At 40.8% G+C, this 17,513-nt stretch overlaps 1 protein-coding gene and 1 pseudogene across 1 annotated transcript in view; one reads left to right on the forward strand and one right to left on the reverse strand.

The window, feature by feature from the left end:
• The first annotated feature begins 4,690 nt into the window (after positions 1–4,690).
• Positions 4,691–17,513, forward strand: part of BTAF1 (B-TFIID TATA-box binding protein associated factor 1) — a 95,308-nt gene continuing 82,485 nt past the window's right edge. The window contains exon 1 of the mRNA XM_038578185.1: positions 4,691–4,827. Within this exon, the coding sequence (XP_038434113.1) occupies positions 4,814–4,827 (14 nt within the window). The 5' untranslated portion in view covers positions 4,691–4,813. The remainder of the gene's footprint in view (positions 4,828–17,513) is intronic.
• Positions 15,889–17,359, reverse strand: LOC119877689 (annotated as a pseudogene).

Consider the following 17,513-nt stretch of genomic DNA (forward strand, 5'->3'; position numbering starts at 1 on the left):
GGATTCGATCCCGGGTCTCCAGGATCGCGCCCTGGGCCAAAGGCAGGCGCTAAACCACTGCACCACCCAGGGATCCCTGAGGGGGGCACTTGACAGGATGAGCACTGGGTGTTATTCTGTATGTTGGCAAATTGAACACCAATAAAAAATAAATTTATTATTACAAAAAAAAAAGTCAAAAAAGAAAAAAACAAAACAAAAAAAAACTCTTCCCATTCATCAAAGCCTATTCACCAGTGGGGCAGAAAGAGAGTTCTTTAACAAAGCATTATCCATAACACCTCTAGCAAACTAAACATGAAACTTTTTTGGGTTTTGTTTTGTTTCGTTGGTTTGTTTTGTTTTGGTACTTAAATGTAGAAAGATGACTTTTTTCTGTTTTTTTTTAGTTAATTACTTAATTAATTAATTAATTTTAAAGCCTTTATTTATTCATTCATGAGAGAGAGAGAGAGAGAGAGAGGCAGAGACACAGGCAGAAGCAGAAGCAGGCTCCATGCAGGGAGCCTGATGTGGGACTCGATCCCGGGGCTCCAGGATCACACCCTGGGCCGAAGGCAGGTGTTAAACCACTGAGTCACCCAGAGATCCCTGTTTCCTCCTTTTATATGGCAAGCAAAACTTCCTGGCCTAGGAGTAGACTCTATCTCTTTTTCCAGTGAGAGGATTCAGAAAAAATAATACAACCATCAATCAGAAAAAGGAAGAGCAATAAAGGAAAATAATAAAGCTGTGGCTTCAATGGTGCATTCCTTTACGAGGTGCCCTGGCTCACCACAGTGATAACAGTTGACTTCATTTGTTCTGCTGCAGTTGATGGCTATGTGACCAGTTTCACCACACCTTTAGCACTTCACTTTGGAGCAGTCTTTTTGTTTGTTTGTTTGTTTGTTTTTTAATTTTTTTTATTTATTTATGATAGTCACACACAGAGAGAGAGAGGCAGAGACACAGGCAGAGGGAGAAGCAGGCTCCATGCACCGGGAGCCCGATGTGGGATTCGATCCCGGGTCTCCAGGATCCCACCCTGGGCCAAAGGCAGGCGTCAAACCGCTGCGCCACCCAGGGATCCCTGGAGCAGTCTTTTTGAATGTGTCCAAAATGTCCACAAGAATAGCACTTCTGGGCAGCTCCCGTGGTGCAGCGGTTTAGCGCCGCCTGCAGCCTGGGGTGTGATCCTGGAGACAGACCCTGGATCGAGTCCCATGCCGGGCTCCCTGCATGGAGCCTGCTTCTCCCTCTGCCTGTGTCTCTGCCTCTCTCTCTCTTTATCTCTCATGAATAAATAAATACATAAATAAATAATCTTAAAAAAATAAAATATTAAAAAAAAAGAATAGCACTTCTGCTTATCCGCATGGTCACAGTCATGAGACAAATGGCCTAGTTTGCCACAGTGGTAGCAGCATTGCTCTTTCTCTTTCAGGCTCCTGGCAGTCCTTGATCATGAGGCCACCTCTAGTGCAATTACAGGAGGCATCCTTTTGAAGATCACAATTCTTGGAAGATAACCAGACTTACCACAGTGATAACAGGTGTCTGGAAGAGATAAGGAAACAAACTGGAAATCTCTATTGGAGGTAAAACCACCTCTGCCATGACTTCTCGTTCCATGACCACAGCCTCCACCAGTAGAGCATTCCGGGGCCCAATAGCTAGATGGTCCACACTTGAAACATTTGTTGCTGCTCATGACTGCAGTTAGATCTTAGGTGTCTGAGCAGGCCGGCAGTGGTGGAGGTGCAGACACAGGCCCAGGGAAGGCCTGCCATTGATTTTTGAAACCACCTTTCTGTTGGTAAAAAATAATGGCTACTATTTATTTAGCACTTACTATTTTTAAGTGTATCATGTATTGTTCATTTAATCCTTACTATAACTTTAGAGAGCACAGGAGCACAGGTGCATGATCCTATTATTTAAAATTCCAAAACTGAGAAGAGTCTAAAAACCATATTTAAAAATTTGCATTTGGCAGCAAAGTCAGACCTGAATTAGCTTGCAGTTATTCATAGTCTTTGATTTATTCCTCTTAGTATGGCTATTCATACATTTGTAAATGTATTTGATCATAGGGTACTGTCCTAGAAGCTGCTGGGGTGTAACAAGGTATATGCACTGGATTACTAAATCCAATCAAAATCTAAAACCTATATCTGAATCTAAAAAAAGCTTTAAATTCAGAAAACCATCTGGCAGGTGGTTTCAAATAACACATTATGGACCAGTATGATGATCATCACCATTTCACAGATGAGGACATTGAGACATAAAAGTTAAGTCACTCGCTAAAGGTCACATAGTTGACAAAAAGAAAAATTGATGTAGTTAATAGTATTTTTGCATACTTATTGTGCCAGTCACTTGGTTAAATGCATTTTATTGATTATCTCACTTAATACTATCACCCTATGAGGTCCTATTATAATCCCCATACCATATCACAGGTGAAGGAACTGAAACTTACAAATGTTATACAACTCCGCTGGACACAGAACTGTTAACTGTGGTGAGGAAGGATTTAAAAACAAGACAGTCTCACATCAATATATTTGATTATTACATTGTCCCTTACAAAACTATTATACCAGCCATTTCCTCTCTTCTAAATGTCATTTAGAACTATGTATCTACTTACCTCTTGGATATTAAAGAGTAAGATTTTGTATATATATTTATATCAGATCATTTTATTCAAATGTTAATACTCTTCTATGACTTTCTACTGTATAAAATCCAAATTTTTTACAATGGCCCCTTTTCCCAGTTTACCTCCCCACACAGCAGACTTCTCTTAGGCATTTATACTAGGTGTATCTTCTACCTTGAAATCTCCCCAGATCTTCCCACAGCTGGCTCCCTCCGGTCATTCAGGCCTCAGGTTAAGTGCCTCCTTGATTTCTCCCTAACTACCAAATAAAGAGTCTTTAATCATCTTATTATCCAATCATTCTGTTTTACATGGAATATAAACATGATATTTTGTTTATCTGTTTACTCTTTTTCCTTCCATTAGGATGGAAGTTCAACCAAAGTGGGCATCCTGTCTGTTTTGGGTTCTTTTGAAGCACCAATCTCTAGTAGAGTTCAGCAAGCGGTAGGTACTTAATTTTGGCTGAATAAATGAATGTAGTACATAATTAGTTAAGTAGCACCTATGTTTAGCTTCAGTGGTGGGAAAGATATTGAGAAGGGGTGTGTGTGTGAGAAGACTATGAAATGTGAAAATACTTGATCATCAGCTTAATCAGATTTTGTCTAACAGTACAAACAGTGCCTAGCAAAGTCTGACACAGAGTAGGTGCCAAATAAATATTTGTTGAATGAATGAACAACAGTAAATATTACTAGCTTGGATTGTGAGCAAATTACCTAAACTTTCTGAGTTTAGTTTCCTCACCTCTAAATTGAAGATTAATGGGGTGCCTGGCTAGTTTAATCGGTAGGGCATGTGACTCTTAATCTCAGGGTTGTGAGTTTGAGGCCCATGTTGGGTATAGAGATTATTTAAAAAATAAAATCTTAAGAACATAAATTGAAGATTAAAACTTACTTTACAGGGCTGGCCTAGGAATTTTATGAGGTAATGCATGCCAAAACGCCTACCACATAGCAGGCACTTGTTAGTTTCTTTTCACTTCCATTTATGTACTACTTCATGGTTTACAAAGCTCTTGTAAACTCTCCGAGATGCATGGTCTCATTTTATTTCCATAACCTTCTAGAGTACTTCTCACCAGCTTCGTTTTATAGATGAAAACCAGACTCAAGAGACATAGATTCTTCAGGTAATGAAAAGCCAGAGGATAAGTTTTATAAGCAGAGTGACATGACAAAAAGCAGTGTTTTTTGTATATTTATCTGTTAATGACCTCTAAGATGGGCTTGAATGAAGCTGAATACTTTGACAGTTATAAAAATCAAAATGTTTAAAAGCCTAATGAATTAAGCGACTCAATAGCCAGATAAGCCACAAAAAGGGGGGGAAGGGTTGGGAATTTTCATATCTGGTTGAGAAATTATGGTACCTACAACATAAACAACCAAGAAATTAAACTTGATTTCGAAAATGGTGAGCAGATCTTCCCTACGATAGCTATGCATAATTTCTGGCGAATATGGCAAACACTGGAGCCGTGTTCTAAGTGCCACTGGAGATCTTTCTCAATTTCTGGCATCGCCACCCGGAGTTGAGCATCCTAAGGTCTTCTGGATCCTGTTTTCCCTAGCAGTCTGGTGGGACGAGGATCAGGGCAGTGAGGAATTGGAAACCTAGGTTTTGAACTTCCAGAACCTTGGCTAAGTCGCCTTTTTTCCTCCTCTAGGAAATAGGAGTCCCTTATTTATCCTTCCTGCCTCGATAACGACAGATAGCCACACTTTTTTTCAAGCGAACGCCGCCAAGCACAAATCACTCGCTCTCCTTCCTCTCAGTCGCGCGCAGCGGAGGCCCTGGCGGTGAGCTGACGTCACTTCCGGCGCGCTGACGCTCAGTTCAGCGTGCCGACGCCTGCGTCAGCAAAGAGCGGGGCTGGGGGCCCCCGGTTTGAAGTCGTGCGGGTCGGACGACTGCCGCCTCCGCCGCCGCCTCAGACCCCTGCTCCCCGGCCGCAGCGGGGGCGAATTCGGGCAGGCGGTGGGGCAGATGCTCAAGGGCCCGCGGCGGGACGCCCCGCGCCGCACCGGCCGCTCCCCTCTGACCGCGGCCTGGGCCTGCGCCGCTCTGCTGTCTGGAAACTAGCGCCTCAGCGGCGCGGCGCGGCGCGGCGCGGCGCGTAGCTCGCGGGGAACCCCGAACCGCCGGCGCCCGGCCATGGCGGTCTCCAGGTGGGTCTCGCTCCTGACGAGCGGACGGGAAGGTGGTCCAGGCGAGGCACGTTCTCCTCTCGGCGCCCCCACTCCTAGAAAGGAGCGGTTCCCATTGTCACTGGGCTCGGGCGCCTTCTTTCACAGACTTCGGAGTTCGCCCCCTCAGTCTCTGAGGGTTTGGGCTCCAGTTACTCTTGGTAAATCGGCTCAAAAACGTCTTTTTCTCGTGCCCTGTGCCACGCTAGAGCTAGTTTTTCGCTTTCCTCACCATGCTTCTCTTGTCTGGTTTCTCTTCCCTCTTTCAGTTCTGGATGGAGCCTGTTACCCTCTCGGTGTTCTAAGGCTGATCCCTAACCTCCATTTCATGGGAAAACTTGGTAGTAACTGTCGAGATCTGGGAGATTTGAATTACTATTATCTAAGTGAGCTTCTCATTATGTTAGAAACTATTTATGGCTTTAAGGATACGGACTTTCCTGAGGACTTTTTTCATACAGTGTAATTTTTTTGTTTAGCAGTAAACATTCAGTCGTCAGCATTGTTTTTGGCAAGTTATTATATTATTACTAACCTTCTTAGCTAAGGCGTGAAAGATGTCACAGATCTTAAGTTATTTTAAAATGTTGCCTATCAACAGGAACGTCTAGGAAAACTGTAGAAAAGCCAACAAGACGTCGTGATTGGGAGGAAAATCCTTACCTCCAATATAATAAGAATGGTGGGAAACCTTTTTGTTAGAGGTTTTATTTTTGGAAATATAAGTACGAGATAGTCTCTCTGATAGCAGTCAGGAATCACCAAGTTCACTAGAGTTGATGAGGTAAGTTTTGATGAGAACTGGTCTTTCTATCACATAGACTAAAGGAGGCAAACAAATAGTTCAGAAAACAAATAGTTTTCATTCATTTTTCACAATTGAGTACACTTCTTGACATTGTCGGTGGACATCATGGGTGCTCAAGCTCTGTTTTCCAAGCCAAAAGGATAACCCATCTCCTCACCGACTCCCTAGATAACTGATGAAATAGTGTGTGGAAGTCCATGGGAGTTGGTTTAAGGGGGTTGCTAGTATCTGTAGTAGGGAGCGTCTAGTTTTTATTTCATATGTTAATTGAATCCAGTCATTGTGAGGAAATTCTTGTTTTGTGATATATAAAATTGCCTTGAGAGAGTAAAGTGGTCTTTTAGCTTTTTGCAAATACTGAAAGGTGTATCTTCTAATTTGTGACCTCCCATATAAATATATGTTATAAATACACCGATACAGCAACTTAGTAAGAGATTTATTAGGGGATACATTGTTTAAGAGATTAAGTAGCTCCTGGGGCACCTGCCTGGCTCAGTTAGTGAAGCATGCTCTTGATCTAGGGGTCGTAAGTTCAAGCCCCACGTTGGGTAGAGAGTTTACTTATTAAAAAAAATAAAATAAAAAGAATGAATAGCTCTTGAAATTCCTTTTAGAGCAGACTGTTTTCACAGTATTGGATTTAGTTTTATAGAGACAAACCGAAGTATTTAAAAAGAAACTAATCTGCTTGGCCTTTGCTAATCTATTTACAGAAGTTGAGGGCATGCAAGTTTCTGAATGAATGAGTTGGGTTTTGAAGGCTATTGCCTTTTATTCTTCACATTGGATTTCAAAGAGTAGTGCTCTTTTTTTATGAGGATTCTAATTTTGCCAAAATCCTGTTAAATTCTTAAAAAGAAAAAAAAAAGCCTATCATGGTTATTTATGTAAACGCTACTACTCCTGTGTATATTTTGGTAATATGATGGTTCAAGAAAGACACTTTGAGACACCTTCTGCATTTTGGGGATACTGTCAGTTCTGGCCTTTATTATTAGCAGATTCACTTTGATTAGCAAACTTTAATTTCAAGCTCATCTTCTCCATACACTAAGCATGTTTCCTTTCCCTAACTGAATTTCCTTCCTTGTTGGTGTATGCTTGTAGAATACAGACTCATTTTAATATTTTATGTGGAATAGGTGGAAGATAGCTCCTTCTATATAAAAATATTTGCCACACACTTGACGGGATGAGCACTGGGTGTTATTCTATATGTTGGCAAGTTGAACACCAATAAAAAATAAATCTATAAAAAATATTTTCCACAATCAAATCTAAAATATTTTTTTGCACTGTAGTATTTTTAGGACCTTGTAAGATTTCCAACAGAAGAGAAATGGGTAGTTAGTATCATCATTCCCTCAATTGCCAGGTTCGGGAATCTGAGAATAATAAATTATTTTTCTCTCTCCTTCCTCCCATCCAGCTAGTCACTAAATCCAATCCTTTAAGTCTATATTTCCTTCTTCTTTTTTTTTTTTTTTAAAGATTTATTTGTTCATGAGAAACAGAGAGAGAGAGAGAGAGGGAGAGAGAGAGGCAGAGGGAGAAGCAGGCTTCATGCAGGGAGCCCAACGTGTGGGACTCAATTCCCAGTCTCCAGGATCAGGCCCTGGACTGAAGGCAGCACTAAACCACTGAGCCACCCGGGCTGCCCAAGTCTATATTTCTAATCTTTCTCTGGTCAGTCCTCTTTCCATACCAGTTACCACAGTCCTGCTCCATATACTACCACCATCATCTCTAATCCAAGGCACCTACAGCAGCAGCCACTTGTTCTTCTTGCCTCCCAACGCATCTCTAATTTATTCTTCATTTCAGACATATTTTGTGAATATACAAATTAATTAATTTGTATGTTGTATTAATGTCCTTTTTCTGCTTAAAACGTTTAGATGTTTTATTTTGCCTTAGCATAAAATCCAAATTCCTCAGACTTCTTACTAGATTCTTTGTGATCTAGTTCTGACTTCACCTTTTTAGCTTTACCTTGTGTCAGGTTCTCTGCATCCCTCTCTCCCTTTCATTTTTTTTTTTTTTTTTTTTATGATAGAGAGAGAGAGAGAGAGAGAGGCAGAGACACAGGCAGAGGGAGAAGCAGGCTCCATGCACCGGGAGCCCGACGTGGGATTCGATCCAGGGTCTCCCGGATCGTGCCCTGGGCCAAAGGCAGGCGCCAAACCGCTGCGCCACCCAGGGATCCCTCTCCCTTTCATTTTGAATCTGTGTTCTCACCTCCCATTTTTTATCTCTGTAACACTTATTTTCTGCCCTCCCACCGCCTCCCCAAGTCTGGCTAACAGTTTTGGAGTCTAAGTTTATGTGTCCCTTTGGGAAGTTTTCTCTGGTTATACTTCATCTGAGTTATTTGTACTAATATATATTTCTGTCAGTCATAATATATTTTGTAATCATGTAATTGTTCTCCTCCCTACTTGGATTTACGTACACTCTGGAGAAAAGGGATTAAGTCTGACTTTTTTCTTTCCAGGAGAGTGGTTGGCTCCTAGAGTAGGTGCTCTGTACATTAAAAAAAAAAAAAAAAAAAAAAAAAAAAAAGAACAAGTGATTTTGTTTCTTAATAGCTGTCATGATTTTGCCATAGTTAATGTATGTAGTAGAATATTCCAGTGTTTTTCAGTGAATCCTTACAGTTTTTCCACAGGAAGGCCAGTTTTCATTATAGCTTTGAATATTAACCGGGATTATAATTTTGTTTGTTTATTTATTTACAAAAGATTTTATTTATTTACCCATGAGAGACACAGAGAGAGAGAGAGGCCGAGATACAGGCAGAGGGAGAAGCAGGCTCCCCACAAGGAGTCTGATGTGGAACTCGATACAGGATCCCGGGATCACACCCTGAGCCAAAGCCAGACGCTCAACCACTGAGCCACGCAGGTGTCCCTGTAATTTTATTTTATTTTATTTTATTTTATTTTATTTTATTTTATTTTATTTTATTTTATTTTATTATTTTATTTTATTTTATTTATTTTATTTATTTTATTTATTTTATTTAAGATTTTATTTATTTATTCATGATAGTCACACAGAGAGAGACAGAGAGGCAGAGACACAGGCAGAGGGAGAAGCAGGCTCCATGCAGGGAGCCCGACGTGGGATTTGATAATCATAATATTATCAGAACTGTTTTTAAAAGTTTATAGCAGAATGAATTCTGTGATAGTGTGACCTTTTATAATGCAAATTGGATATAATACAACTTTGCACTCTGTGATCACATTTTTTAGACCCTGCTTATAGTTTTATAAAGGTCTAGTTTTACTGTACTTTAAATTGTAAGGATGTGGCAGAATTATCAAATACATGGTCAACTCTTGATTTGTGGGAGAGTTAAATCTTGCAAACAAACAAACTTTGCAAATACAGCATTTGAAGTGCTCCATAACCTGCAGTGAAGTATTACTGGAAAATGTTTGTCTCCTTTGGACACTTGGTAAGAGAGGAGTATACACAAATGTAGGAGTAGAGAACAATGTTGCCCTTAAGATGTGAATGCTGGAAGGTCAGCTAAGCTCATTCACTAGCTACTTGTTCCCACAAAACCAACCTTGGCAAAAAGACAAATTAGTATATATCACAGCTTTCAGTGTTGCTTGCAGACCATTGAAATAATAATTGTAGGGGATCCTTGGGTGGCTCAGTGATTTAGCGCCTGCCTTTGGCCCAGGGCGTGATCCTGGAGTCCTGGGATTGAGTCCCACACGAGGCTCCCTGCACGAAGCCTGCTTCTCCCTCTGCCTGTATCTCTGCCTCTGTCTCTCTCTCTCCGTGTCTCTCATGAATAAGTAAATAAAATCTTAAAAAAAAATGTTAAATCTTTGAATACTGCTGTTTTGCTTTGGGAGCCTTTCTCCAGTATCATTTATCACTTGGTTGGGGGATGGGCCATCAATAGTAAATTAGGCAACCTCAGAGGAATTGTTAAGATTATGTTTATTACAGAAGATGGTGAATCTATGCCATTGTTGAGTATCATGGGTTACCACAGGTTTGTGTGTGTGTGTATTTTAAGGTTTTCATACCTTTGCCAGTTTATGCCATAATTGAGCTGACTATTGTACATTGACTAGCTAATAGGAACATAGTTTCCCTCGATCATATAAATTTAAAAATACAATTTAAAGAATTTTTCATCAGTGATCTTAGCTATGCAGGTCATGTCTAAAATGTCTAGACAGTAATTATAATTTGACTGCATTATTAGAAACTGTTTCTCAGGGGGCACCTGGGTAGCTCAGTGGTTGAGCATCTTTTTTTGGCTCAGGTCATGATCCCACAGGAAGCCTACTTCTCCCTCTGCTTATGTCTGCCCCTCTCTTGGTGTCTCTCATGAATAAATAAAATCTTTTTTTTTTTTTTTTGTTTTAGCTTATGATAGTCACAGAGAGAGAGAGAGAGTGAGAGAGAGGGGCAGAGACACAGGCAGAGGGAGAAGCAGGCTCCATGCACCGGGAGCCCGATGTGGGATTCGATCCCGGGTCTCCAGGATCGCGCCCTGGGCCAAAGGCAGGCGCCAACCGCTGCTCCACCCAGGGATCCCTAAATAAAATCTTAAAAAAAAAAAAAAAAAAAAAAAAGAAAGAAACTGTTTCCCAGGTCTGTGACATTTTTGCATTTGAAAATCATGCAGTGTTCAGAAAGGTTTCTGGGGAAAAAGGGAACACACTCTTATGGAAGAAACAAATTGCTACATTTGATCAGACCTTTGCAGTTTTGTTAATTCTTTCTGTACTCCTGATACTTCAGAGAAACATTGTTTCAGCAGTCCTGTTCTGCCAAATACAAGGAAGTTTCTTTTCTTTTTTTTTTTTAAAGGTCAGATCTTTCTTTTTTTAAAAATTTTATTCATGAGAGACAGAGAGAGAGGGGCAGAGACATAGGTGCCATGCAGGGAGCCCAATTTGGGACTTGATCCCAGGACTCCAGGATCACACCCCAAGCTGAAGGCAGACGCTTAATGGCTGAGCCACCCAGGTGTCACTACAAGGAAGTTTCTTGACATGGAGGAAATTCCAGTGGTTCCTTCCTACTGACAGGGAAAATGCTAAAATGATCTTAATGATCTGTAGGACAGCACAGGTTTCTTGTGTTTGTTATGCTTTTTCTTTCATTACTGCTAATTTCAACCCATTAGAGGATTGACAGCTATTGTAAATTATAATGTCAAATATTTCATACTTTAAAAAAGTTAGGGACAAAAAAAGCTAGGAAAGGTAGAAGAGGTAGATAGAAACTTTTACATTTCAATCTGTATGGTAAATTCCTCCCTATTTCTTTGGTTTATTCCTCAGAGTACTTATATACATCGATTCATTTTTAAGTTGTGATAAAATTCAACATTTTTAACCATTTTAAAGTACACAATTTTGTGTGAACTTTTAAAATAACATATTTCTTTTAAAGATTTTATTAATTTATATGACAGAGCTCACGCACAAGCAGGGTGAGTGGCAGGCAGAGGGAGAAGCAGTCTCCTCGTGGAGCAGGGAGCCTGATGTGGGTCTCGATTCCAGGACTCTGGGATCATGAATTGAGCCAAAGGCAGACACTTAACCAACTGAGTCACCCAAGCACCCCGAAAATAACATATTTCTTCTGAAGAAGAAGTCCTGTAAAAGGCTGTAGCTTGATGGATCAAGAGTAGAGATTAGAAAAAAATGTCCTAAAGGAAATAACTGATTGTACTTTTTCAGCATTCATTTATTGAGTATTTATAGAATGCTTTCTATGTTCTAGGTACTAGAGATAACAGCTGAGAACAAAGTAGAGTCCCCATTTTAAGGAATTTGTGTTCTAGTGTGGTAGTGAAGGAATGCAGCTGATTCTAGCATGCACCTGGCCTTGCACCTGGCATTGGTGTAGTTTCATTTTCATATTGATTCTCTCAGTGTACAGTGTGGTATCTTAAAGTAATTTTTCTTGTTTAAAGAATATAGCTTTCTTGCTTAATGATAATATGAGACTTAATACAGTGTTTATATCAGATATTTACTTTCTTACTCCCTAAGTCACAGAAAAGTAAAAGATTCAAATAGTTTATTTACTGCACTTTTGTTAAATGTAAAAAAAAAGCATAACAAAATAGACAAACTTAACTGATCATTGTCTTAGTTAAGTTTATAAAACTTTCCTTGGGAAGTGTTCTGCTAGTTGACCATATAGTATTTTTCAAAGAGATTAAATTTAAATTTATTCGGAGGTTATTGAGTTTGGAAGTAGATTTGAAGAAGTTATATTTATATCCTTTTTTTTTTTCTTTTTTTAAGTAATCTCTATCCCCAACGTGGGGTTTGAACTCATGATGCCAAAATCAAGAGTTGCATACTCTACTGACTGAGCCAGCCAGGCACCCCTATATATTTTTTTTCTTTTATCCTCAACGGGCTTTTTTACATTTAGTGGAAATGTAACATATACTTGTTTATTAATGGTGAAGTAGCAACCTAGGACATAGTTCAAAATATCTATGATTTTTTTCTGTACCTTTAAAAAAAAAAGATTTATTTATTTATTCAGAGAGAGAGAGAGAGAGGCAGAGACATAAGCAGAGGGAGAAGCAGGCTCCATGCAGGAAGCCGGACGTGGGACTCGATCCTGGGTCTCCAGGATCCCATCCCGGGCTGCAGGTGGCGCTAAACCGCTGCGCCACTGGAGCTGCCCTCCGTACCTTTTTATATCTTTACTTCATGAATTATCATAACGCAAACACCTGGAAGGGAAGAAGGGTTAGATAGAAGCTTCCTGCATAACCTCTACAAACTTCCATGTACTCTTTCCTTTTTCTGGGCAGTCTTTAGAGCAGTGTCCTGAAGTCACAAGTTGATACACAAAACCTGAATCAGGAACGCCTGGGTGGCTCAGCGATTGAGCACCTGCCTTTGGCTTGGGGTGTGATCCTGGAGACCCGGGATCGAATCCCACATCGGGCTCCCGGTGCATGGAGCCTGCTTCTCCCTCTGCCTGTGTCTCTGCCTCTCTCTCTCTCTCTGTGACTATCATGAATAAATAAATAAAATCTTTAAAAAAAAAAAAACTTGGCCTTAAGAAACTACTTTTTTTTTTTTATTTTAAGATTTTATTTATTTATTCATGAGACAGAGAGAGAGAGGCAGGGACATAGGCAGAGCAAGAAGCAGGCTCCATGCAGGGAGCCTGATGTGGGACTGGATCCCAGGTCTCCAGATCATGTCCTGGGCTGAAGGTGGCGCTAAACCGCTGAGCCACCCAGGCTGCCCCTACTTTTTATTTTTAACTTATTTATTTATTCATGAGAGACACAGAGAAAAGGCAGAGACCTAGGCAGAGGGAGAAGTAGGCTCCCCGCAGGAAACCCAATGTGTGACTCAATCCAGGATCCTGGGATCACGCCCTGAGTAGAAGGCAGCTGCTCAACCACTGAGCCACCCAGGCGTCCTGGCATTTTTCCTTATAATTTTAATTATAGTAAATACAACTAAACAATTATTTGAATACTGAACAAAGACACTGTAGAGACACTATGCAGACTATTGTGGGGAACAAAAAGAATCACTGAAGGAGGTGAAGCCTCAGGAGTATAAGATACCATGTGACAAATTAGTGTAAGATGCCACAACAGAATTACAAATACCAAGAAGGTTATTCAAGATGAGAATTCATGTAGATTTCAGAAGTGGAATTCATCTCTATGATACAGCAGTCTAAGGTGGTTTCGAGAGCGTAAGGGACTTTAAATCTTAGTGAATGGGAGCTAGCTGAAGAATTAAACCAAGAAAAGACATTCCAGGTGGAGAAAATGGTATAGAAGAAATTGTAGAGGGGATCCCTGGGTGGCTCAGCGGTTTAGTGCCTGCCTTCGGCCCAGGGCATAATTCTGGAGTCCTGGGATCGAGTCCCATGTCAGGCTCCCTGCATGGAACTGGCTTCTCCCTCTGCCTGTGTCTCTGCCTCTCTATGTGTCTCTCTCATGAATAAATAAAATCTTAAAAAAAAAAAAAAAAGAAGAAATTGTGGAAACCAAAAAGATTCATGTTTGGGAGGTCCTTTTTTGATTTTTGTTTTGATAGGTAAGGATGAGCCATTCACAGTTTTAGAGTAAGATAGTAATTTGACCAAAATATGCTTGAGGAAGTAAATCTGGCAGTAAGATAATGTTACCTTGGGGTTACGCTCACCAGACAGTTGAAAGTGTGGCTCCCAGATGGACTAGATTTGGGGATGATTTGTACTGTGTTACAGTTTAAACGAATAACAATATAGTTTCCTAAGGGAGGAAACTGATGAGAAACCAAGGATTGAATATGGGAGAATGTTCATATGAAGAGGGAAACCAGAGGAAGAATTGAGAATTCAGAGTAACATAATGTGAAAATTTAAGAAGAAAAGTCTCTTAAAAATGGGTACTTGCTGGGATCCCTGGGTGGCGCAGCGGTTTGGAGCCTGCCTTTGGCCCAGGGCACGATCCTGGAGACCCAGGATCGAATCCCACATCGGGCTCCCGGTGCATGGAGCCTGCTTCTCCCTCTGCCTGTGTCTCTGCCCCTCTCTCTCTCTCTCTCTGTGTGACTATCATAAATAAATTAAAAAAAAAATTAAAAAAAAAAAGGGTACTTGCTGATACCAGATGTTATAGAAAAGTCAGACTTAAGCAAAAAAAAAAAAAAATCAGATTTGGAGTTTACAAGTTCATTGGTGACCATCAGGTGTGCTACTCAATAGAAAAGGAGAGTAGAAATTTGAGAGGGATTAGATTGTGTATAGTGAGGAAATAAAAGAATGATTTTAAACACTTGTTCATGATGCTTGGCAGGAAAAAAAAAGTATGCAAGATGACAAAATCAAGCAGTTTATTTTTCTCTGTAGAGACAGACCTCTGTATATTTGAAGGTAGGAGGGCATGGGTTAATAAGATAGTGATTTAAGGTAGTAGAGAAAAGATAATTGAATGAAAATAAAAGGGGATGGATGATATATCAAGGAAACAGTGGGACAATATCTAAGCCTTGAAGATGAGTGAAGACAGTCTTTCCATTTGAAATAGAGAGGATGAGTGTAAAGAGCAATCTTTAGAGATAGTGAAGAGAGAACTTGAGATAATTTGGGTTCCAAAGCCTAGAGATCTATTCAGTAAAGTAATCCACTCCTTTTTAAGGAGTAGGGAAACTGGAAATGATTGGGGAAAACTTTGGAAACTATTTTCTTTTAACTTTTTACACACAGATTTATAAACAGGTCAGTATTATTACTTTCTTTTTTTTAATTTTTATTTATTTATGATAGGCACAGAGAAAGAGAGAGAGAGAGAAAGAGGCACAGAGACACAGGCAGAGGGAGAAGCAGGCTCCATGCACTGGGAGCCCGATGTGGGATTCGATCCCGGGTCTCCAGGATCGCGCCCTGGGCCAAAGGCAGGCGCCAAACCGCTGCGCCACCCAGGGATCCCGTATTGTTACTTTCTTACAGTGTTCATTTTGCAGCCAGCTTTTCTTTTGATCAGAAAAAGCAGAATCTCTGTTATGAAAAAAGAATTAAGAAGCTGTTGAAATCTTTCCAGAAGTGCAATCTAAGGAACTTGCCATCAAATAAGTCAAAGATAAGGCAAATATTATGTTATATAAGAAAAATTAAAAAGGAAAAAATCCACAATGATGTGAAACTGTAAAATATGCCTAAATTGTCTGTTTTATCCTCCAAAATAAGAGGTTAAGTGAAGTAGACTTCCTTAAGTCCTCCAACATGTGACAGAAGTAGGACTTTTAAAAGGTCTCCTTACTTCCAGTCTAGTTTATTATTTCACTACAGTTTTCTATAGGAAAGTCCTAAATCTATGCGATACATATAAGAGAGCCCAATATTATGGAATTTTTGTTTGTTTTGTTTTTAAGAGCCAAGGTAGGGGGATCCCTGGGTGGCTCAGCGGTTTAGCACCTGCCTTTGGCCCAGGGCGTGATCCTGGAGTCCCGGGCTCCCTTCATGGGGCCTGCTCCTCCCTCTGCCTGTTCCTCCCCCCGCCTTTTTTTCTCTTTAATGGGTCTCAAAATTCTGTGACAGATTTTTGGTCAAGTTGTTTCCATTAAAAAGTACTGATTTTAAAAACTAATAACTTAAAACTGCCACACACGTACAAAAACCACCAAATGGTCCACAAAACATTCTCCTTTCCTTCTGACGTTTTTACGATGCATTGTTATCATTAACCAATCTTTTACTATTAGACTTAAATGGCCAATTGACACAAACAGTTCTGAGACCATTCTTCCACCACTGATTAAGACTGGGGTGGCAGGTATTGGGGATAGTATTCATTTAGCCTTCTGGGCAGACATGGTGACTTTGCCAACTCCAGCTGCTTTCTTGTCCAGTGCTTTGATGACACCCACAGCAACCATCTGTCTCACGTCACGAACAGCAAAACGACCCAGAGGAGGATAGTCAGAGAAGCTCTCAACACATAGGTTTGCCAGGAACCATATCAACAATGGCAGCATCCCCAGATTTCAAGAACTTGAGACCATCTTCCAGCTTTTTTCCAGAACAAAGATCTATCTTCTCCTGCAGCTCAGCAAACTTACAAGCAATGTGAGCTGTGTGACAGTCTGGCACAGGTGCATACCCAGCACTGATTTGGCCTGGATGTTTCAGGATGATCACTTGAGCCGTGAAGCCAGCTGCTTCCATTGGTGGGTCATTTTTGCTGTCACCAGCCACATTGCCACGACGAACATCTTTGACAGATACGTTCTCGACATTGAAGCCCACATTGTCCCCAGGAAGAGCCTCACTCAGAGCTCATGGTACATTTCAACAGACTTTAGTTGTAACATTGACCGGAGCCAAGGTGACCACCATGCTTGGCTGAAGAACACCAGGTCTCCACTCGGCCCACTGGGACAGTACCAATACCACCAATTTTGTAGGCATCCTGGAGAGGCAAACGCAAGGGCTTATCAGTTGGACAAGTTGGTGGTAGAATGCAGTCTAGAGCTTCAAGCAGTGTGGTTCCACTGGCATTCCCATCTTTACGGGTGACTTTCCATCCCTTGAACCAAGGCATGTTAGCACTTGGCTCCAGCATGTTGTCACCATTCCAACCAGAAATTGGCACAAATGCTACTGTGTCAGGGTTGTAGACAATTTTCTTAATGTAGGTGCTGACTTCCTTAACAATTTCTTCGTTTCTCTTCTGGCTGTAGGGTGGTTCAGTGGAATCCATCTTGTTAACACTAACAATTAGTTGCTTTACACCAGTGTATAAGCCAGAAGGACATGCTCATGGGTCTCCCATTCTTGGAGATAGCTGCTTCAAATTCACCAACACCAACAGCAACAATCAGGACAGCACAGTCAGCCTGAGATGTGCCTGTAATCATGTTTTTGATAAAGTCTCTGTGTCCTGGGGCATCAATGATGGTCACATAATACTTGCCGGTCTCAAATTTCCACAGGGAGATATCAGTGGTGATACCACGTTCACGTTCAGCCTTCAATTTATCCAAGACCCAGGCATACCTGAAGGAGCCTTTTCCCATCTCAGCAGATTCCTCCTCAAATTTTTCAATAGTTCTTTGGTTGATCCCACCACATTTGTAGATCAGATAGCCAGTAGTGGTAGACTTGCCTGATTCTACATGTCCAATGACGACGATGTTGATGTGAGTCTTTTCCTTTCCCATTTTGGTTTAGGTTTAGCGGTGGTTTTCATGACACCTGTGTTCTGGCGGCATACCCATTGCAGCAAAGCTCTGCCTGTGTCTCTGCCTCTCCTTCCCTCCCTCCCTCTCTTTTTGTCTCTCTGTGTCTCTCATGAATGAATAAAAAAAAAAAAAAAAAAAGAGCCAGGGTGGGGGTT

Source organism: Canis lupus, chromosome 28 (genome assembly GCF_011100685.1).
Source record: "Canis lupus familiaris isolate Mischka breed German Shepherd chromosome 28, alternate assembly UU_Cfam_GSD_1.0, whole genome shotgun sequence".
NCBI lineage: Eukaryota > Metazoa > Chordata > Mammalia > Carnivora > Canidae > Canis > Canis lupus.